The sequence below is a fragment of the Podarcis gaigeae genome (assembly GCF_964106915.1).
Source record: "Podarcis gaigeae genome assembly, chromosome: 3".
Classification (NCBI taxonomy): Eukaryota; Metazoa; Chordata; class Lepidosauria; order Squamata; family Lacertidae; genus Podarcis; species Podarcis gaigeae.
In genome coordinates, this window is record NC_139680.1 from 78,079,875 (window position 1) to 78,102,563 (window position 22,689).

The following is a 22,689-nucleotide window of genomic DNA, read 5'->3' on the forward strand; positions in this document are numbered from 1 at the left end:
CACTGAACCTCAGTGTGCAGGTAGAATAATGGGGGTGGAGACGCTCCTTCAGATATACTGGACCGAGGCCGTTTAGGGATTTAAAGGTCAGCACCAACACTTTGAATTGTGCTCGGAAACGTACTGGGAGCCAACATAGGTCTTTCAAGACCAGTGTTATGTGGTCTCGGCGACTGCTCCCAGTCACCAATCTAGCTGCCGGCCCCACATAGAGCACATTGCAGTAGTCCAAGCGAGAGATAACCAGAGCATGCACCACTCTGGCGAGAGAGTCCGCGGGCAGATAGGGTCTCAGCCTGCGTACCAGATGGAGCTGGTAAACAGCTGCCCTGGAGATGATAGATAGATAAATAGATGATAGATGATAGATAGATAGATAGATAGATAGATAGATAGATAGATAGATAGATGATAGATAGATAGATAGATAGATAGATAGATAGATAGATAGATAGATAGATAGATATAATGGAAATACTTGCTTGTTTGTTTTTTAAACAGTAGCTACGCTCCATGGAAACAACAGAATTCCCCACACCACCTTAAAGACTAATAAATATATAATGGCATAAGCTTTCATAGACTATTGCCCACTTCATCAGGTGCTAGAATTGTTTTCCTTAGTTATCCACTCACACCAGTGTATTAGGATGGAGCTGAAAAGTTTAAAAAAATGCAAAAAGTACAGTTTGTGACAATTTAGTTAGAGCTTCAGTTAGAGTTATAAGCGCAGTGACCATTCACAATATTGGTATGTGATACGTGGGTAAGAGGACAGGCCTTCATATTGATCAGTAACTGGTTAAAGTAAACAGAAAGTAGGAATAAATGGACAGATTTCACAATGGGCAGTTCTCATCAGGTCTGCTCTGGTAACTTCAGTGGAGTCCGTTTTTCACCATATGGCGTAAGGGCAGACCCAGAATGTTTTGTGATGCTTGCTGTAACATTGAACTCCCCACTTCATTCATTGAGTTTGATGCAGGGCTTTCCCCTTCACTGGGTGCAGGCAGATCCTGCCCTTACCTGATATAAGGAGCCCCAGTTATGCATAAATTTATGTTTGCAAGAGTTTCTACATAGCTGTAAAACGAAAACAACAGATAAACCTTTGCAGCTTGCTAAAATAAAGGAGGTTTGTGACCCACCCCCACTCACCCCAAATTGTTTTAGTCGGTGGAAAATTCCAATAAATTGCAAACAATTTGCCTAAAGCTTATAAATTTTATTACAAACAGAAACTGAAGTAAAGTTATCTGAATTCTTGATGCTATGTTTCTCAAATCCAATTCAGTTTTTCAGACTAGCAGCCACTTCCACACTTTCAAACCCTAAGATGCATCTTGGACTTCCTTGGCTATAAAAGTTGCCCATTCCTGCAAGAATAGCACTTAAGCTGGCACCTGGTGTGTCATGTTGTACATCTAGATGAAAGGAGAGATTCCTGGCCAATATGTCTCCACAGCTCATTGATCTCCCTCTGAAGAAAGACTGGTATGTCTCCCTACAGATTACTCGGCAGGATGATTTAAAGCTTGCTGTTGAACGATTTAAAGTCTGGCATTGTGTAGCTATGTATTGCATAGGAAGTAGCATGCCGGTAAGCTGTCACTGCTTCTTCCAAAGAAGGGCATTTAATCTTGTAGCAGGAGGCACGTCCTCTCCAAGTAAGCTAACGGATCTTTTGTTAGCCTTCAGAATAGAAGTGAGCAAATTGGACTTTATGATGACACACCTAGAGACAAGGGAATTGCAATTGTTTGTTTGTTTGAGGCTGGAAGGCACTTTGAGTTTTAGTAACAATATCAGTGGTAGTGGCAAAGTTCCTAACCCTCAAAACTGCTTAAAGGATAAACTTCATATGGCTCAAGAGTTAAACCTTTCATAGCCACTGCCACTGGTATTGGTGCTAATTTCTGCCTCACCATTTCTTTTCTTTTCTGTATACGTGTTTGCTTCTCTCAAGACCCCTTTTCATGCCCCTTTCCTGACTAGTTTGCTCTTCTGTTCTTTCTGCCCCTTCTTTAGTCTGGTCCATGATGCCTGGAGAAAAAGCCCCCTTCCTCCCAATAACTTCAGGTCCCACAGACAGTGCGCTGCCTTCACCTCCCTTTCCTCTTAAATCCAGGGAACATACATGTTACATGGGAAATGTAAAGTTGGATCTTCCAATGTTTTGATATACGCTTAAAAGCTGCTGAGTTGCCTGAAATATATTGGAGCAGGGGCACTGGGAGAGGGGGTGTTAATCCTTTTCCCCCTCATCATTTTCCCAAGCTAGATTCTCCCTTTCAGTAATGCTGCTTTAAAGTGAAAATAAAAATCTTGGAACATCTGATCTTTGTATTCTGGTGTGAGAGGCAACATGGAAGGGCAAGGGCAACTATTGTCTCAAAACAAAAAAAAAATCCTTCCAGTAGCACCTTAAAGACCAACTAAGTTAGTTCTTGGTATGAGCTTTCGTGTGCATGCACACTTCTTCAGATACACAGAAGTGTGCATGCACACGAAAGCTCATACCAAGAACTAAGTTGGTCTTTAAGGTGCTACTGGAAGGAATTTTGTTTTGTTTTGACTATGGCAGACCAACACGGCTACCTATCTGTAACTGGAACTATTGTCTCAAAATAACTCAGGGATCATGTGAATGGGCCATCGCAAGTAGGTCAATCTTACCCCCATAGAAGATGTTGAGGATTTTATTTGGGATGGAATAATGTTGCTGCTATGCTAAGATACCAGCATGCTTATATTAAGTTTTATACAAGGTGATCTGGAGGTCAAGCTACAGTGCCAAGTAATTTTATAGCATCAGTGAAGGAAATGTTCTCCATGATGGACAATTGCCACTGATTAGTAAACAGCAAAAAAGGTGAAGAATCATGGCATGGAAGCAACCCTTGATGTTACTAGTGTGGCTAATGTTAGTGAATAAAAGTTCTATTCTAAGGATATGAAAGTGGGTGTAAGTACAATGGATCTAAATTTAAAAGCAAATCTTCAATACCCATCTACAAATGTGAAGAGTAATCTGCCATCAGAAATCTTGAGAAATCAATGCAGAATGTTTTAAGCCATCATTTTAAAAAGGAAATAGAAACCATGCTGTGTTTTGAAATTGCAGTGGTTGGATTCTATTATTCTTATTCTTATTATTCCAGAAAGTACTGAATTAATAAGTAGATAAATTTGGTGCTATGATCCTGGAAGTATGTTTTTTTTAAAAGAGTAATGTTAGCTACTCCTTAGCTTATTGTTGGAAGGCTTGTCGTGACCACTTCAACTACCAAATGCATGAACATTCCAGCCTTGTCAGTCTGTTTAAATTAGTCATGTTCTACTAGACTCTGGCAAAGTGTAAAGGTATCTGCACCAAGCCAACTTGGAGCCAGTAGGAAATGAATCTGTCTACCAGAGATACTTCTTTAGACAAAATTATTAATGCTTAGTGGCAGGGAAGTGGCTTTCTTTCTCACTGGGTTGAATGATGGGAGAAATTCTCTCATGATAAGCCCATGATCAGTCTAGTGTTTGGTGTAGAAGATAGATAAAATGATTCTGCAGGAATGTCTGGTTTCTTTTCCCTGTATCTATCTTATTCATCTTGCAAACTGTTTTCAGACTTAATCATAGTGAACATTTTGTATACATTTGCCTGACAATAAATAAGAAGGATAGAGAGGTAAAAGTGCTGGGGGGAAAACAACTTAATTATGATGGAAACAAGGAACAGTTCCCTTTGTTTAGGTTAACCCTCTGCTATCTATCCACACTTTATTCAAGGACAGAATTGGAAAATCTTTTGAACCACATGCCTGGTAACCAGCTAATTTTTTAAAAAAAATTATAGTATGACACACACACATGAGGTGCATGTTAATTTTCAACCAGGGAGGGGGCAATTAGCAGCTAATTCCCAAGTTACAAGTAGAGTTCAGCTAGTTTCTACCTTAATTTCTTGTTCGGCTAAGTATGTAGTATCAAAGTGCAGTCTGGCACACAGGGGAAAGATTGTCAGAAGCATGCAGTAACACCTGGGTTAAAATACTTTTAAAACCTAATTAATTAATATTGGAAATGAAAGGTATGGAGAATAAACCAGATAATGTAAAAAGAACTAAAACAGTTTACTCTTCCTATGCAGCCCTAGACAATATTAAATATTAAATTCAAACGTCCTTGTGAGGAATAACCCATAATGTTCAGGAAATGCCAAATATCCATAGGGAATAATCCCAATTTTTGACCCTGTAGAATCAGGGGAGAAACGGATGAGGTGGCAATGGCATGTGGTGGTGGGGATCTTCCAGTCACCTGTGGTCATGTGTGCTTGGGTACACTTAGGGGCAGTGTTGATAAATGGTGACATGTCCCACATGTAGGAAAGGTGTCCTTGGAGACAGGAGCCACAGGCACATTTTTACAGGAAGTAAAAAGTGAGAACTGTGAGACATTTCCAATCTACCCCCTGGTACACAACAGCCAGTGAGTGATAGCAGGAATTCTGCTGGCCTGTGTGCAGAAGAATACTTGAAACATGATAGTTCAATATAATGAGGAAACTAGGCCATTTCCTCTAGGTCCATTGGGATTTTGGAAAGAAACTTGGGTTTTATTCCCAGGTATTCCTCCACGATGATTTGTTTGGTGCAAGTTGTATTTGATTACTATCAAAACAATTCCCGATGGTTGAGGTGATTTTATATTATGGGGTGGTCTTCTAAATCACTACAGGATTGAAGGTTAGAGCCACGTCACACATTCTGGGAAATGATGACTTGTGCTTCCATTTGTAGGACTTGCACATGGGTCACCAAGCAGATACTTCCATACCATCACCCGGTCAAGGGGTGCAAGTGTCACTTGTATGTGGAACTCACATATCTTGCCATGTGGGCACCTGTGACTCCTCCTGCCCATTCCTTTTCTGGTCCTGCCCAGCACATCTGGAGTTCTAGTCTTCACAATAGGGGGCAGTGGAGGGGTGATGATGTTGTGAAGCTTCACATACTTTTCCGCACACTGGAACTATTGATTTACTACTTTTTATAAAGTCTCTTTTTACCCTATCAGAGCTCCTTAGGTGGTTCACAAAACAATATGAAAACCAGCTCCAATATAATAATAATAATAATAATAATAATAATAATAATGACAACAGCTATAAAATGTGAAACAACCACAAGCAAAATAGCAACATGAGAATATTTGAGTTCCTTTCATTTAGGCCATACCTTGTTTGGCACTGAGGAAATTGTTATTTCCTCTTACTGAGGTACGCATATACAATACAGCTTTTCATTGATAGGGTCACTTATTTTCTATTTGTGGCTTTGGGCCCTTTTAATATTTCAGTCTGTGGTGAGAGCCCATTGGCCCACTTTACCACACTGCTGTTTGGAGGGAATCAGAACAATAACTTCTCTGCTGCAGTTTTTTTTATATTTTCTTTGTGTATGTGTTGGACCAGTCTGCAGATTTTTCCATCTAAACTAGTCTCAGACAGCTTCCAGGAGTGCTAGTACCCAGCCATGCTGTCTCCTGAAATGCTCTGTTCTTTCCCTACAACTGTTAACCACTTGCTTACATATCTGAATAAACGAGCTTGTAAGTAAGAAAAACAATTGTCTGGAAAGTATGGTATGGCAGCCAAAGCAAAGGAGTTCTTCTCATGAGAACAATAAACCTGAAGGAGAAAAGATGGTAAGGATGCTGTAGAGAGATTAGCATGATATATCGTTACTCAGGGGAGGACAGCCTGCCTCCCGTACATAGCATAAAGCATGCCATAGGCTCCTTTTTTATTCATGTGAATTCTTACTTCTTTTAAAATTATAGTCCTCAGGATTATAGAAAAGGCAAGTTGGACAATGTGATGACAAACAAGCTAAGGATATAGAAACAATGTGAGAACTATCAAGTAGCTCACTTTTAATTACATATTTCAACTGTTCTTGTTTTTCTGTTTAGATCAGGGATAGCCAATGTGGTACCCTGCAGGTAGTGTGGACTACAGCACCCATAATCCCTGATCATTGGTCATGCTGGCTAGGGCTGGTGGGAATTGTAGTCCACATCTGGTTTAGATGCTCAATAAAATGTTCATATTCAAAGATGTTTTTGAAAATGAGAATGTTCAAAATATCATTCAAAAGTGATCTTCTGGGGATCTGATATCCTTGTCATAGTAATGGCCTCCTAAACATAAAACTGGAGAGCAGTAAACATTCTTGTTTAAACAAGCCTACACAAGTTATTTGAAAGTTGAGGTAATTTTAAACTGTTTTGATATGTTAACTTCTATATGTTTTAAAGTATGGTTATGAATTTTTCTCAGTTTTATCTTTTTGTAAACCGCTTTGAGGTTTTTTAAAAATTAAGAGGTGTATAAATTTTATGAAACAAGTTAAATAAATATAGCAGTTATTTCTCATTTTCTTTTCATATTGTTGCTGCTGTTGTTGTTTTCTCATGTTAGAACCATCATTTTCTTTATGGACTGCTGATGCTGGGTTTTTAACAATAAAGTTATGGGGCTCTAGTGACCCAATTGGGTTGTTAATGGAGAATTCCTGTCAGAAGTGGAGTTATGTTCTACAGTAAAACAGGTTCAGATTCAACCTCCAAAAATGCATTGTGATTTATGATCAACAATTTCAAGAGTTTCTTAGAATAATTTAATCATTAGGCAAAGGAATTACCGGTAATCCAGAAATCACTTGTCAGATAACTACAGTATATAAATCAATAAATAAACGCAAGGGAATTGGGTCTGATCTTTAAAATGTAAAGAGTATGAGAGATGTAATGGAACTTTGTATATCTAGTATTATCATTCTCATTCTCAACTATGGGGCATTAGGTACAACAGAACAGTACATTCAGGAATATCATATTTGCATACAACAACTGTTACAGTTTGCATGTCTCCTTGCAGCAGATGGGCTTTTATTGGCAATATCGCTTATCATTTATATTCTGCAAGCCCTCAGAATTATTGTATGTTGAAAAATATTGTCCTTGAGCTGTCCTTCACGTGTTATTCAGCCTTCACAAGTGGTTTTGATTTGGTAAATCAATTAAATGTGTTGCAGACTAAAAGAAGCTGAAGAAGTATGTAGACAGAAAAAGGGGAAATCTCTTTACAATATAAAACAAAAGCACGATTCTGGAATTGTAAGTATAGTTCACTTATGGTTTTTTGTGCCTGCTATGTATGAGTGTTCTCCTCCTGTTAAGGTTTCTGAGCAGGAATCCTCATCATTTCCTCTTAGTATCAGTAAAACAAAAAATGTTGAAACTCACTTAATGACTCTACCCATTTTCCGTTGATGCCCTTTATACCTGGAGCTGCCTCTTGGAACCATCTCTGTATGACCACCTCCCTTATCTCCTTTAATTTACTCAAATCACCCCCTTTCCAACAAGGCTTTGGATTACCCCAGAGTCCCTATACCATGGGTAGGCAAACTAAGGCCCCGGGGGCCAGATCTGGCCCAATCGCCTTCTAAATCAGACCCGGGAATCAGCGTGTTTTTACATGAGTAGAATATGTCCTTTCATTTAAAATGCATATCTGGGTTATTTGTGGGGCCTGCCTGGTGTTTTTACATGAGTAGAATGTGTGCTTTTATTTAAAATGCATCTCTGGGTTATTTGTGGGGCATAGGAATTTGTTCATTATTTTTTTTAAAGTCCAGCCCCCAACAAGGTCTGAGGGACAGTGGACCGGCCCCCTGCTGAAAAAGTTTGCTAACCCCTGGCCTATACCATAATGTAACTAAGTATATTGAAATCCTTGCATCTCTGCTCCTTTCTCTGTTGTTTCCCTGTGTGTATTTTAGATTGCAAGCTCCCTGGGGCTGGGACCTGTAAATCCTCCTGCTCTTTGGGTACTCCCAGATGGGAGCTTCATATTGTAATTGGCAACAAAACTTAAATTGATTTTCCAATGAAACAAAACCTACTAGGAGTTAGCAGATAAGGCCCAAATTGAGAGATTTTGGAACACAAAACTTAGAAAGGCACATGGAGCACAACATATTCCCAAGGTTGTATTGCTATTTGGAGTAAAATGCTTCTGTGGTTTAGGACACTGGACTTGGTTCAGTGATCTGTTATATGCAGAAGCTGAAAGTGCTTGCTGTGTTTTCAGACATTTGACACTGATAACATAAAATGGAGGTGCTGTTTTTAATGAAACTTAAATAGTTTTCATTCTTTCTTGCACTTGAAGATAGTGTTTTGGAAACAACTCAGCTTGGCATCCAGACATTCTGATTTAACTGGATTTCAATCTTAGTCTTATTTGCAAGAGAGGAAAATGGTAGATTACCCATTTTTTGTATCTTTGGGGTTCTCACTGCATGGTTGCTCTGAAATTTTGAAACTAATATTTTCTTCACCTTTTTATTTTCAGAAAGCGAAGATAAGTATGAAAATATGAAGGTCAAACGGCACGCATCATTGTCCACCTGTTCAATAAACTCAATAAGTCTGTTGGGGGGAAGGAGACTACATCACTTGACCCATTTGTTTTCTTGACCTGTTTGCATTTGTTTTCTGTTTCCACTGACTAGAATCTGCTGGGCATTCATTGATAAACAGATTTGCTGTATGGAGTGTCCAAAATCATAAAAGTTATTAATTTAAGGCATGCTTCTTCCATGCACTCCATCCTGTCTTTTTCATCCAAGTATGCTTTTGCAATGTATTTGGAGGAATACTAACAATAACTAAAGCACCTGGTGTAAGAGGCAGTCATTCAGTCTGCCCTAAACATACTGAAACTATAAACATCTATCATACAAACACTACATTTCCATTCCTGTTGGCAAGATCTTTCCAGAGCAAATACACTGCAGTGCTACATTTAGATTAGGGCTACTTCTTGAGAATTGTTCGTGTCTGTTTCATATTGACATTTGTAATCTGTATTTTGAATGGGTAACCTGCTCCTTTTACACTATAATCCATTTCCAAAACAAAGTATGTTCAGCACAGCAAATCTTTACAGTTGACAAGGCGGGACATTATCTCTGCATTTTCTGCCACATAATAAAGCAGGAGTGGGGAATTTGTGATTTTTCAAATGTTGATAAACAACAACTCCCATAAGCCCCAGCCATCATGGCCAGTAGTCAGGGAAGATGGGGACTGTAGTCTAGCAGTATCTGGAGGTTCATAATTTCCCCATCCATGTACAAAAGATGGAAACAAAAGAAGGCTACTCAAGGCTGCAGCACAGCGTAGGAATCATTTGAAGGATACTAAACAGCCTTTGGTTTGCTACAAACATTTTTTTAAAATAAAAAAGTTTACAGAGTAACAAGAAACTTGTAGTAGACTTCCTACAAATCTATTGAGTCTTGCAGTGTAAAGTACTAAATACTTCCCTTTTATTATCCTTCCAGATGATCAAGGGTGATATTGTGAACCTCAGTTTTCTGGTGACAAAGCAAGGACTATTGATTAATTCAGCTTTACATTTTATTGAGTGCCCATACCGTAAACTACATAAATAGTTGCAGTGCCACCTCAATCTCGGCCAATAAAGACAACCGAATGATTGGTCATATCTAGATTAGATTGCCTCCTCCGCACAATGTAGCATAGATCTACATTCAAAAGTTATTGAAAACAGCCAAATTTAAGAGGGGGGGCAGGATAAAGTGCATAGATTCCAAAGCCATTTAGCATAGAAGGTGCTGGGGTGGTTTTAAGTTCTAACCTGCTGAAATTACTTTCTCTCTCTTTCCATGTAGCCCAGTACATGATACTTGGTTGTCCAGATGTCAGTCTCTGGTTCCAGGCATTGAAAAGGCTACATAAATTATGACCTCAGGAATTGACTTTTTAAAATGCCAAGCACTAAAAATATATTTTTCATTCATTGGGGAAATTGTTTCCTGTTATGTGATTACTGATCAGCCTGAAATCTTTTCGTCTTTCAGGTTAGTTCCTTTATTTGTTTCCCCAGTGTCAGGAATAAAGTTATTTCTTGGGAAATAGAAAAGAGAAGATTGTTGTTACAAGAGACCTATGAAGAGCAAATAAAGAAGTTACAGATATTTTAATAGCACTGATGAAAAACCCATGTTTGTATTTATGTAAGCTATAGTCTCTTGCTGTTTTAACTTCTGTGTTTTCTTTCATTTAAGTGCATTTAAAAACATTGTAGCATGTTTAAGTTTTGTAGCCATCCTCTTCCCTTCAGTATCTCCAATATGTTTATTGCCATACTAAATTAAATAATACTACACTTAACAAAGATCGCTATGTGCAATACTGTATTTAGTGTTTCTATTCCAATTTTTTTTAGAATGTTTATTTATATGAAAAATAAAACAAATAATGAAATTGAAGTTGTTTTGTGTATACAGTACTTTGGACTCTTATTGCACTGGGATTTTGAATTGCTGTTGGTACCTGCAAGAATTCTGAACTGTTAATGGATAGAAATATTTAAAAGCCACTGCTCTGAAAAACCTGCAGTCCAAAATATAGACTAAAATGTAAAGATAAAGGACCCCTGGACGGTTAAGTCCAGTTGAATTTGACTATAGTGTGTGGTGTTCATCTTCCAAGGGCCAAGACTAAGGAAGAAGCAAGCAATGTGTGTGTGTGTGTGTGTGTGTGTGTGTGTGCGTGCGTGTGCGCATGCGTGCGTGCGTGCGCTCTTACCCAGCTCCTACCCATGTTTCAAACTGGTATTATTATTTACCCACCCTTCACCCTAAGGTCCCATAGAGAGTGGCAACATGAACCAACAATATTAAAAACAGTTTAAAACAAGTTATGACTTTTGTACACATGGATAGAAACAGTTGCAAAATCCTTTAGGATGGCATGTATGTCCTTTCCCGACTATATTCCTATTTGTGCCCAACATAAAACATTTTGTGTTACTGCATTTGCTATCTGCTTTACTATGCAGCATCCCAAATGGTTAGCATAAAAAATAAATCCTAAGATTGATATCCAAATGTGGTACCCCACTTGCACAACTGACTTCTGCTGGCACAAATGTCTGCCACCACTCATCACTCCTCCAGATCTGTTACAAGTGTTCAGGGGACCTTCCAGAACATGTGGGGGGGGGGTGAGGCTGCAGGGGGGAGGGAAGGAATGGATCTAGTTCACTGACATGACATTGGATGTTTCATTTAATTCAGATTTAGGCACTCACAGAAAAAGGTTATGTGTCTGATGTACAATTCTGGTCCTTAAAAAAAATGAAATATTGTTTCAGAAACAATATTCCAACCCCAGTTGATGGGCACATCCTGGATGCTTGACTGCAATAGTTCAGGGCAGCTAAGATGAATAGAGAACCCTGAACAAGTAAGGGCTGCTTTTGTTTTCCACAAGGTTTGCATGCAAATACCTACAGCCTCCTCCTTCCTGGGCCAGCTTATATCATACTGTACCCAATTTGTATAGAGCTAAACATAACACCGCAGTGCAGAACATTAAAGTCAGCAGCTTTTTTTTTTTGCTTTTTCTTCTTTAGCAGCTCTAACTGATTTGTGTGACACTGTTGGCTCATTTAGTAATTTCCCATTCACTCTAAAAAAGAAAAAAAAGTGTTATCCGATACCACTCTCATCTGCCCTCCCTTTGAAAGAATGCTGTCCATTTATTGGTTGTAATGGGCTCTTTCAAAGCAAACTCTTCTATTCTCCATGCCTTGTTTTCCCCCCACCCAGACACAGCAATTTTGTGGAGACAGGCAGAGAAGTCCTTAGCAAAGAGTGGAATAATTAGAGGAGGTCTGATTGTTGCTAGCTCCATTATAACTGATTTGCAATTCTAATTGAGCAGCCAGTGCAAGTTGCAAGCAGAATTCAGGAGCCGAATTGTACCCTTCTGCTTGCAGCCAGCACTGGCTGCCCAATTAAAATTGCAAATCTGTTAGGTTGAACTGGAAACTCAAAATCAAATGTATTGGAAGGAACTTCCCGTGTGATGGGTGACAAGGAAATACTGGTGGGAAAAGGGGGAACTCTACTCAAAGGGGAATTTGTTCTCATGAAATGTTTTTATGTGTTGGACATATTTTTGAACAATATGACAACCTGTATTTGACTGATTAGTATATTTACCACCAGATGGCAGGCTAATGTCTGAAAAGCACAAGACACTTGTTTATGAATTAAGCGTTCATTCCCTCACAGACTCCCAGTCTGGTTTATGTCAACTACCGAAAAGCATTTCTGATCCTTGATTCAGTAGTTCTTTCTATTAAATTTTTCTGCTGCAAGTGTTTTGGGTATAAACTAAAAGGATGGGGGAACCAAAGTCGCATGTGGCCCTTCAGGTGGTGTTGGACTCCATCTCCCATCAGCCCCAGCCAGCATGGCCTATGATCAGGTGTTATTGGAGTGGTGGTCCACCAACATTTGGATGTCCACAGGTTAGCTGATCAAAAAGAAGAGTTTGAATTTGAGCAGCTTGTAAAGACTTTTTCTGGGTGTATTCCTTTGACATCCCTTCTTTGCAAAACATTTTTGACAGGATAGTCCTGGTAAAATCATTGTGTCTGAGAGAAGCAAGATATGCCAGTTACAAAATAATTATATCTCATGCTCTCCCTACCTTAATATTTCCCTTATATGCTCATAATCATAGTTAGCTTGTTTATATACCACATTTTCCACAGACTCTTGTACTCAAGTTTGGAGAGAAATGTTTCACTTTTTGGTACTTTTGTCTGCAGTGCTTGGTTTGAATCCTCAAAGAACGCTGAACCACTTCCAAGGTCCTCACACTTTAGAGAGAGCCTTATTTGGTGCAGATGAGTCCCAAACCTGTTGAAGTGGCCCATTTCAGCTCAGGATTCATCCAAATCCAATGTACACCTCTGTGTTCTACTACACAAGAGTTGAAAGTCTCTCTCTCTCTTAACTGGAATACCTAGGGATGTGACTTTTTCTTAAGAACATAAATTGCCTTGAATTAGAACCACACATGTCTGAGCTCATTGGAGTTGCCATTCAGAACATATGGAGAGAAAGGTGGATTAACTATTTTTATTTAACCTAATTTGTATACCACGCTGTGGGTTAAAGCACAGAGCCTTGGACTTGCCAATCAGAAGGTCGGCGGTTCGAATCCTGCGATGGGGTGAGCTCCCGTTGTTCGGTCCCTGCTCCTGCCAACCTAGCAGTTCGAAAGCAAATCAAAGTGCAAGTAGATAAATAGGTACCGCTCCGGCGGGAAGGTAAACGGCGTTTCCGTGCGCTGCTCTGGTTCGCCAGAAGCGGCTTTGTCATGCTGGTCACATGACCCGGAAGCTGTCTGCAAACAAACGCCGGCTCCCTCGGTCTATAGAGTGAGATGAGCGCTGCAACCCCAGAGTCGGCCACGACTGGACCTAATGGTCAGGGGTCCCTTTACCTGTACCTTAAAAGATAAAGACCTCTAGGCATTTTTAAGACTAATGTCGATGTATTCTGCCATCCTGTTTCCAATAGCAGCCAGATGCTGAGCCTGGACATTCATAAGCAGGATACCAAAATTGTCTCTCCACTCCACCCCACCCCAAAAAATTCTCACAGCACCTGGCATTCAGAGGAATCTCTCATTTTTATTTTTATTTTATGCCCCTACCTTTTTACCATACTTACCAGTCAAGGCATCTTAAATGAAAACAGGATTAAGATGGTGGTATCACAAATCAAGATGTGTGTATTAGTCCTTGTTCTCCCTTCCACAATATGTGGACATTAGGACAGGAGGTGCTATACTGAGGAACAGCAATTCAATACCTGTCTGCAGCATATTGTGTCAAGAGAGAAAAATAAAGCATTATTGTAGAGTTCCCAAGATCATGTGCAGTAGAGCTCAAGCCATGAGCTCCCATAACTAATTTCTCTCCCTAGACCCATGAACTTTCCTTAGTTATATTTGTGCAAGACTGCCTCTGTGTGAATGTTCAGTGTGGTTTATGAAAGATGCTGCTCAGTTCCAGATATAACCGGGATCTGATTGCTTTTACTTATTCTGCCAAGCAGAATTCTTCTTTTCCAGTACAGTGGAATTCTTCCATTACAGATTTTCGTTAAACCTCACCAAGTTCCAATTTAGAAAACATCAGCCCAGTCCTATGCATGTTTGATTGGAAGTAAGTAAGGTCAGTAGGATTTACTCCCAGGTAGAGATGCACAACCTAAATATTCTACAGGGGTTTAACATCAATTGGCTTTGTCTCTTGTTCATACACAGATGCTGTTTTGAACCTGAAGCCCCTTATGCCAGGAGTAAAAATAAATAAATAGAAATTTGCAGTACAAAGACTACAGTCGTATCTTGGAAGTCAAAGGGAATCCATTACGGCAGTCTGTTTGACTTCCAAAATGTTCAGAAACCAAAGTGCAGCTTCTGATTGGCTGCAGGAAGCCCCTGCAGCCAATCAGATGCTGTGGAAGCCCCATTGGATGTTTGGGTTAGCAAACCAGAACACTCACTTCTGGGTTTGTGGCGTTCCGAGCACGATTCAAAGTGTTGGTGCTGACCTTTAAAGCCCTAAACGGCCTCGGTCCTGTATACCTGAAGGAGCGTCTCCACCCCCATCGTTCAGCCTGGACACTGAGATCCAGCGCCGAGGGCCTTCTGGCAGTTCCCTCATTGCGAGAAGTGAGGCTACAGGGAACCAGACAGAGGGCCTTCTCGGTAGTGGCGCCCGCCCTGTGGAACGCCCTCCCATCAGAAGTCAAAGAGATAAAGAATTACCTGACGTTCAGAAGACATCTTAAGGCAGCCCTGTTCAGGGAAGTTTTTAATATGTAATGCTGTACTGTTTTTAACACTGATTGGGAGCCGCCCAGAGTGGCTGGGGAAAACTCAGCCAGATGGGCGGGGTATAAATAATAAATTATTATTATTATTATTATTATTATAGTTTGGGAGCCAAAACAAGTACCAAGGTGTTTAGGATCCAAGGTATGACTGTATATAGTTGGGTGGATGGAGAAAGGAGAGGAAAGCAGCGGATGCTTCTGATTCCTCCTTCCTAGGTGAGCAGGGTTCATATGAATGTGAACTGTTCTTCATATGTTACCATTAATATATGAACACCTTTTATTATTCACAAAAATCCTATCTGGACATTGTGTAGGAACACAGAAGGTAACTTAGACAGGTTCCTCGAGCTTGATATTGTAAATCCTGAGTGGTGCTCCAGGGTTTTAGAAAAGAAAAATTCCGAAGTTGGAGAAACTGGGACCTTTGTATACATGGTAAAGGAGGAAATGTAGCCACACACACACAAATGTCAACAGGAAGACAGCCTTCACACAGACAAGCCTCAAAGCTACCTAGTACCAATATTACTGAGTTCCAGATCATGTGGAAGCCTAGATACGCGAGTGCTCTCTAAATGTTTGCATTGTATGCATGGACACTGAAGGTAGGAATACAGTGGTACCTCGGGTTACATACACCTCAGGTTACATATGCTTCAGGTTACAGACTCCGTTAACCCAGAAATAGTGCTTCAGATTAAGAACTTTGCTTCAGGATGAGAACAGAAATCATGCTCCGGTGGCCCGGCAGCAGCAGGAGGCCCCATTAGCTAAAGTGGTGCTTCAGGTTAAGAACAGTTTCAGGTTAAGAACGGACCTCTGGAACGAATTAAGTACTTAACCCGAGGTACCACTTACTTGGCCTGGCCCCACTTCCCACTCGCATGCTTTCCTTAACCCTGTGTGCAATGCTCAGATATGGCTGAAGCTTGCAGTGAATCCTAGAGTGCTCTCCATAATACTGCCAATGTGTGTTGAGAAGTAAACCGGCTATTTTTAATCCATGCCAACTAAGTGTAGCATTAGGCTGGTTGGTTTGAAAATAATTAATTAAGAGAAAATTGTGCAATTTTCCCAATATTTAAAAATATGAATGTCACAGACATCCACATTTAGCCATGCCTCTGGCCATTCAATGAACATCCTCACAACAACCCTGAGGGGGAAGTTAGGCTGAGAGACAGTGATTGGCCCAAGGTCAAACACTGTGTTTTATGACCAAGTGGTGATTTTCTCATTCTCTCAGGTCCTCTCCCAATTAATTCCACTGCAATTCTGGTTTTATTTTAACATGATAAATAGTGTTATGAGTTTGCCACACACCCCTAATTTCTGGATTCATCAAATGTTAACATTTAATCAAAGCTAATTAAGCCAAAACAAAAAAATTCCTTCCAGTAGCACCTTAAAGACCAACTAAGTCAGTTCTTGGTATGAGCTTTCGTGTGCATGCACACGAAAGCTCATACCAAGAACTGACTTAGTTGGTCTTTAAGGTGCTACTGGAAGGAATTTTTTTGTTTTGACTATGGCAGACCAACACGGCTACCTATCTGTAACTAATTAAGCCAGGCTAACTTCCTGTGTTGAGGTGATTGCCTGGGTGATGGACCATTAAAAGAACAAATGCTCAAGGGGGCTTTGTGAGAGAGCAACAAAAGCATGGAACCCCCTCAGTCAACAGATAAAGACAAGGTTTAGAGTAAAAAGAGGAAGGGAAGGAGTTATGTGTGCTAGAAGCTAGATGCAAAAATGCAGCAGGCTGGAAAGGTAGAGAGAGAAAAGGCAGAAAGAGAAAAGGCTGATTTCTGCTTGAATCCAAAGCTGTGGCTATGGAAAAAACAGGACCCTTTGGGGCTGCTGATGCTGCAAATCCCTCCATCACAGGTTCAGGTTGCATACATGTGTAAATAAACCATATATCATAAAGACATCAATGTCTCCACTGTGCTGGGCAAATGCCTGGAACCCCTGGAATCTTGCCCCGCTTGGAAACTGGGGTGGTGTACAACAATATTTAAATTAAGTAGACGATGGAAACTCCCCAACGAAAGGTAGTGCTTGAAGCCTGTAGAATATGAAATGATGCAAGGATTGTATGAATTCTATATATTCCTAGAGTATCTTTATTTGTTCTATAATTTAACAATAATACACCTATAAAATAATTACATTATAGTTATAACATTTCTTCCATTTTGTTTTCATTTATAAAACAAAAATTTAAATAGTATGAACCATTACAAGGTCAACTCAACTCTTTCATTTAAGCATAAACCAACCAAAGGGCATATGCCCCCTCCTGCAGCATATATCTCTTTTTTATCACAAATTAGTAAGGAGCCCATCCCCCTACAGGAAGCTTTCTTTTCACATTTTTCCTCATGTGGTTACTGAACAGTTACTGTTTTCCAGCCCGAGGAACTCGATATTAGGTTTCATTTCTTCAAGAGGCAGCCATCCTAACCCATAAAAGTGTGTGCATTACGCTACAGGCACTCTAAGCTTCCTCTCCCTTCCACTTTGTCCAAACTGTGCTTTGGTAAACCTTAGAGTAAGTAGTGGAATAATGTTTGACAATGGCAATCTCCAAAGCAAGCCTCAGCCTTCTCTGCTGTGCATTCCCAACTGCAGATCTGCCATTGTGTAACACCAAGGGAGGGGAAAAAAATTATATAGGGCCAGCATACCTGCCCAATCCCTCCTACCCGTGCCAATCCCCATAAACCGATTGGTGAGCACTAACAGAGATCAGTCCCCCAAAGCCTCTTAAAACAGCCGGTCTCACATAATAGAGAACTGTGCCACTGAACCCTTGAGTTGGCACCAAACCCACAGCTCGAAGCAAACAATTTTGTTAACCCCTTTAGTGGTCATATCCGAGGGAGCATAGGAAAATAGTCCTCAAAACATTGGACTCCTTCAGCTGCAACTGCCGTGAATGCAAACTTCCAAGATACGCAATAGGTCATGGCTTTTGGTGTTGCCCAACCAATTTAGGAATCTCAACGGCCACATTTGGAACATACTAAAACCTAGCATGAGACACTGAATGAAATCAGGATGACTGGGTCACTTCACACATTACATTTTCCCTACATAGATACAATTCTGTTCATTGGAAATAACGATTGGTTTAAATTACTCTTGGTGTTCATCTCAGTAACAAAGAAATGCAGCATTTTGCTTTTCTGCTACTGTGTTTCAATAGGTTAAACACAATGTTGTTTTCTTCCCCAAAAGTAGTGATTCAACACAGGTTAGGGTAAGGAAGGAAAAAATTAAATTAATGCAAAATCTACTGAGAAAATAAACACTAGCAAAACTCTGTAATTTTCAGGGAATAATCTGGCCCAACAATTAAGGTGTTTTGTTTTAGCCCTTCAAATACTTTGTCATCGCCCAAAATATATGTGGTTATGTCTATATTAACAAGTTTAACAACAATTTGCTATAGCTGCATTACAAGTGAAACATTGCTGTGGAAACGTGAGGCAATCTAGCTGAAAATATGCATAAATCTATTTTCGGTCTCTTTCTCTGTCGGAAAGTGGCAGGTTGATTATCTCCATGAAAGATAAGGCCCATGTGCCTTATCAGTCAGACCAGACAGAACATAGTTGTCCATAACTGTTCTTTACTATATGTGTCCACATCAGCATTACAGCCCAAGAAAAACAGCATTAGGCAGTCAAAATCGAAGTGAAAAGTCCCCAAAATGAGAGGGAGAAGCTATGAAGAATTCACTGGACCTCTCTCTTCATCCAAAAGGATGGATGGAGTGAAGGCCAAAAGGTTTCCCACACAGTGGAAGTGTTAATTTTGGATTTAAACCCCTGGCCACCCATACGTTCATTTCCACATTTGATGCTGGGCTTCACCTTGAGTGACACAGACCCAGTGGCAAAACATCTGCTTTGGTAAATAGATTATGAACCCTCTGAATAGACCAGCCAAAGCAGCCTTTACTTCCAGGTGGCCAATGGCGCTGCTCCAGAAATGACTCGACCAGGAGGAGGAAAAACAACCATCTCGTTTGTCTGTAAAGGAAGAGAGGCCATGGCGACCCTGGCAGGGGCAGCTGCCAGCCCTCACTTTCGCTGCTTGCCTGCGCTGCTCAGGTTCACAGACATGCACCGACATTGCTTGACTTTCTGGATTTTCTTAAGTCGGAAAGGTGGGTCTAGTTCAGGGCATTCTAGCTCCACTGTGAAGGAGGTCACCTTCTGGGGCTTGCAGAAAGCGCAGGACTGAAATGACTCCTCCTCTTTTTTCACGTGGCGAGGGATATAGAAGGAGTTGCACTGCCCGTAGCAGAAGCGGTTGATGATGGTACGGCTGAGGCAGCCCTCCTCGCTGACTGTCTGCCTCAGGGCCTGCGTTTTGCACCAGTCACTTTTCAGGTACTTCCTCTCTGTGACAACCAGGGCCTCCTGGCTGGAGGCCAGCACCTCTTTGTGCAGATGCTGCCGCCGCTCCGAGTTGTTGCTTCTGCTATCTTTGTACGGGGAGGGGATGGCTCCTGCAGGGCGATTCTTCCTGGTTTCCGAGACTTGAACCAGAGTAGACACAAGAAACAAGGAGAAAGCTAGTTTCCAAATCATCCTGCAATAAAACAAGACAATCAGGATAGAAGATGCAAATTCAAAAAAATCAATAAATAGCCAGTGTCTTTTTATGCATAGGCATAAGATTGTCATCCATAAAGTGAAAAAGGAAAAGAAAAGACATGCCAAGATTTGGTAATAAACCACCAGAGCACTTATTCTAAGTGGCCCTAATATATAGAAGAACAAACACGTACAGCATAGAAGAAACACAATGTTCCCCACTGTTTGCATACCCTCCAATATTTCCACCCCCAAAATCAGGATGTCAGGAGGGGCACACATTCTGGTCTGGCACTCTGGCAATTGGCAGAAGGATCATGCCACAGCACCTTCTGGTCCAGCGCTCTGGTGGAACAGACTCTGGTGGTCTGACTTGTGCCAGACCACCAGGCCCAAAAACGGGACAGTCTTTCATCCAAAGAGAAGCCGGGATTGGCTTCTGTGATCTGGGATGTCCCACTTAAAACAGGACACTTGGCAAGTATGTGTTTCTCCCCTCTTAGTATGATCTAGGCTAGTTGCACATGAGGATATTCAGCCTTCTTGAAGCAAGGAAACAAACAGGTCTGGTCCTCCACCCTGCTGCACAGCAAGATGCATGCCTTTGTATCTGGATGTTGGAAGCACAATTCCAGTAGCTGCGCAGGCTCACACAGATCAGCCCTAGAGAAGTTATTTAAACAATAACCCTTGGATGCTCTGAGGACAGCTCTTATCCATGAATCTGTGATGTTTTATAGAACACTGGGAGTTATAAAACCCCTCAAAGTAATTCACATGAAACATATAACCAGCAACAAGGTTACCTTTTAAATCAGGTGTAGGGGAACCTCTGGCCCTCCAGCTGTTGCTGAACTACAGCTCCCAGTATCCCTGGTCATTGGCTATTCTTGGTGGGACTGATGGGAGTTGTAGTTTGATGATGATATCTGGAGGGTCACAGGTTTCCCATGCCGGTTTAAATGTTGCAAGGTATAATAAAAGATTAGAAGTAAAGTTGTGCTGTAAGACATTTAAAAGTATGGCTCTGCCTCCTCTACTTCTATCACCTGGGACAGAGGAAGAAGAGCAATTAGTAGCAGCAGCAGGGCGAAGGAGGAGGAGAGGGAGGTGTCTGGATATTTCCTGCATTGCCATAAAGCCACCTAGAGTAAAACTGATTAGTTATAGGCAACACACTAACTACCTAGCCCAATAATGGCATGAAGAAAAGCAGGGCCACAATTCATCAGTCCTCTGCACAGCAACATACTCAGCTCTGAACAGTAAATCTCAAGCTCCGAGGAGGTGCATTGAGGAAAGGTGATTACATAGCAAATTGTGTCTGGGTGATTGAAACAAGTCAGCCAAGTTCAACTGTTTCAGGGAAGGACAACCCAAAACCATTCACTAACCAATCTGGCCATGGGAACATTTATTTCCAAATTGCCTCTGAGAATTTGCTCTAAATTTGCCTTGCATTTTGTATTGTGATTCTAGAAAAATAGAATCAAGCCCTTTTCTTCTTCCTTGGCAGTCTTATGGCTAGTTCACCACTGAGGGGGTGCTATCTTGAGATCTTGAGAGGATGCAGGATGGCTGTTGGGCTAGGTTTATGGGAAGGAATTGTTTGTGAGAAATGGCATCTTCCTTGAAGATGTGCAGTTAATGTGATTTGCAGGATCACGGTGGTCCAATTGAACAAGTATGGTCCAGCCTTTAAAGATGTGGGCAGATGTGCATATTTTATGCTGATTCTGTGCATGAATGTACAGGTTGGTGCATAAGGGAGAGTGGGAGTTGAAATTGGCATGGAAAAATGGGCGGGGCACTTACCTAAGCAGAGAATTGATATCAAAGTCTTGAGCCATTCAGTCTGACCTTCCACAGGTAGAGAATGTGGTCTTACTGCCTGAAAAAAAAGCAGCAATTATTTTATGCCAGTGAAACGGGTGACTAAAGGTTTGTTTATATTTGTGTATGACATATTCAACTGAGCTACACTGAGTACCCCTTCTTCCTAAATATATTTCTTGCTAAATATCACAGATTTCAGAATCACATGGAAATCTGTGATGCTCACTTACAAATGAGTGTGTTTGGGATCATGGCCAGAATGGGAAACTATTACGTTAACCAAAAGACTCCAGCCAGTCTTCAGGGAAGTTACAGCTCTCTCTACTTGACCGAATACTAGGTTATCATGGCCAAAACCATGGGATGTTAACTGGATGTTCAGGCCAAATTCCTTTTCAATCAGCTAATTACAGCTTTCTCTGGAGATGCAACTGAATCTTGTATTATTCCTTTCCTTCCTTTGTTGCCAGCCCCAGAAACATACAAACAGTGAGTCAGAGCTCATTTGATTATTCCAAAATCACGCTATTGGAAAATGAACGTGCCCCATTACTTTGAATTCTAGGCTTTTTGTGCATGCTGTTTGGGATATATAACAGCTAGAAAGTAAAATAGTTACTGGCTGGCTAGCATGTGAACTATGTTGTTTCCGGGTTGGTCATGTGAATCCAAAGCCCTCTGTGAATATTCTGGCTGTCAAACAATTCAGAAATAAGGCTTTCCTTTCTGCCCCTCAGAAAAAAGGGGCTTCCACAAGAATTATGGAAAACCTGAAAGAGGAAGGGCCTAGCAAACATTGTGCACCCTTTTCATGAATTATTTGGGAAAGGGAGACATTTCTCTACACAGTGACCCTACTACAGCTACGTCTTCTATTGTGTCCCATTCTTTATTTGTAGACTGACATAAAATGTGTCTCTGCTCCCTCCCACAGTTCTACCCTTAATAATAATATTTAGTTCCTGAACCTTCTTAAAATTATTGTTTCACTGCACTGTTGCTGCAAGAGATCCCATTGGCTTTCCCCAGCATTGGTGTAGGCAGAAGTCTGCTCAGACCACAGCATCCTGTAAAGACAGCCCAATACATTTGGCTTCTGAAGCAGAAAATCTGAGTGGTTCTACAATGGGGTAAGAATTGTCAGTTTACTATCCCCTGCTTAAAGGCTCCCGCAAATCTGCCACCTGAAGTAATCAACCTCACTCAGCCTAACGGTAGAGCTTGCAATTTCTGGTAGCACTACAGAAATGGCTATGAACAGCAGCAATTCCATATTGGTTATAAACAAAATGGATTTGGGGACCAAACTTGTGCTTTTTATTTCATTCAATAGTCCTTACATTCTAGGTGGAAGCTATTTCTATAAGCTGCTAAAATTTAAAGCCTTAATTATGAAACCACAGTCAGGTGAGCTCCATTCCTCTAGAAGCAGAGAAGTG

The 22,689-nt window shown here is 40.8% G+C and overlaps 2 protein-coding genes across 2 annotated transcripts in view; one reads left to right on the forward strand and one right to left on the reverse strand.

The window, feature by feature from the left end:
* FMN2 (formin 2) overlaps window positions 1-10,368 on the forward strand; it is a 162,720-nt gene extending 152,352 nt beyond the window's left edge. The window contains exons 18-19 of the mRNA XM_083732050.1: window positions 7,095-7,176; window positions 8,420-10,368. Of these exons, the coding sequence (XP_083588176.1) occupies window positions 7,095-7,176; window positions 8,420-8,446 (109 nt within the window). The 3' untranslated portion in view covers window positions 8,447-10,368. The remainder of the gene's footprint in view (window positions 1-7,094; window positions 7,177-8,419) is intronic.
* A 6,539-nt stretch (window positions 10,369-16,907) lies between these two features.
* The window catches only part of GREM2 (gremlin 2, DAN family BMP antagonist), a 34,635-nt gene continuing 28,853 nt past the window's right edge, over window positions 16,908-22,689 (reverse strand). The window contains exons 2-3 of the mRNA XM_083732845.1: window positions 21,230-21,305; window positions 16,908-19,409 (exon numbers count right to left, since the gene is read on the reverse strand). Coding sequence (XP_083588971.1) covers window positions 18,896-19,409; window positions 21,230-21,264 — 549 coding nt within the window. The 5' untranslated portion in view covers window positions 21,265-21,305 and the 3' untranslated portion in view covers window positions 16,908-18,895. The remainder of the gene's footprint in view (window positions 19,410-21,229; window positions 21,306-22,689) is intronic.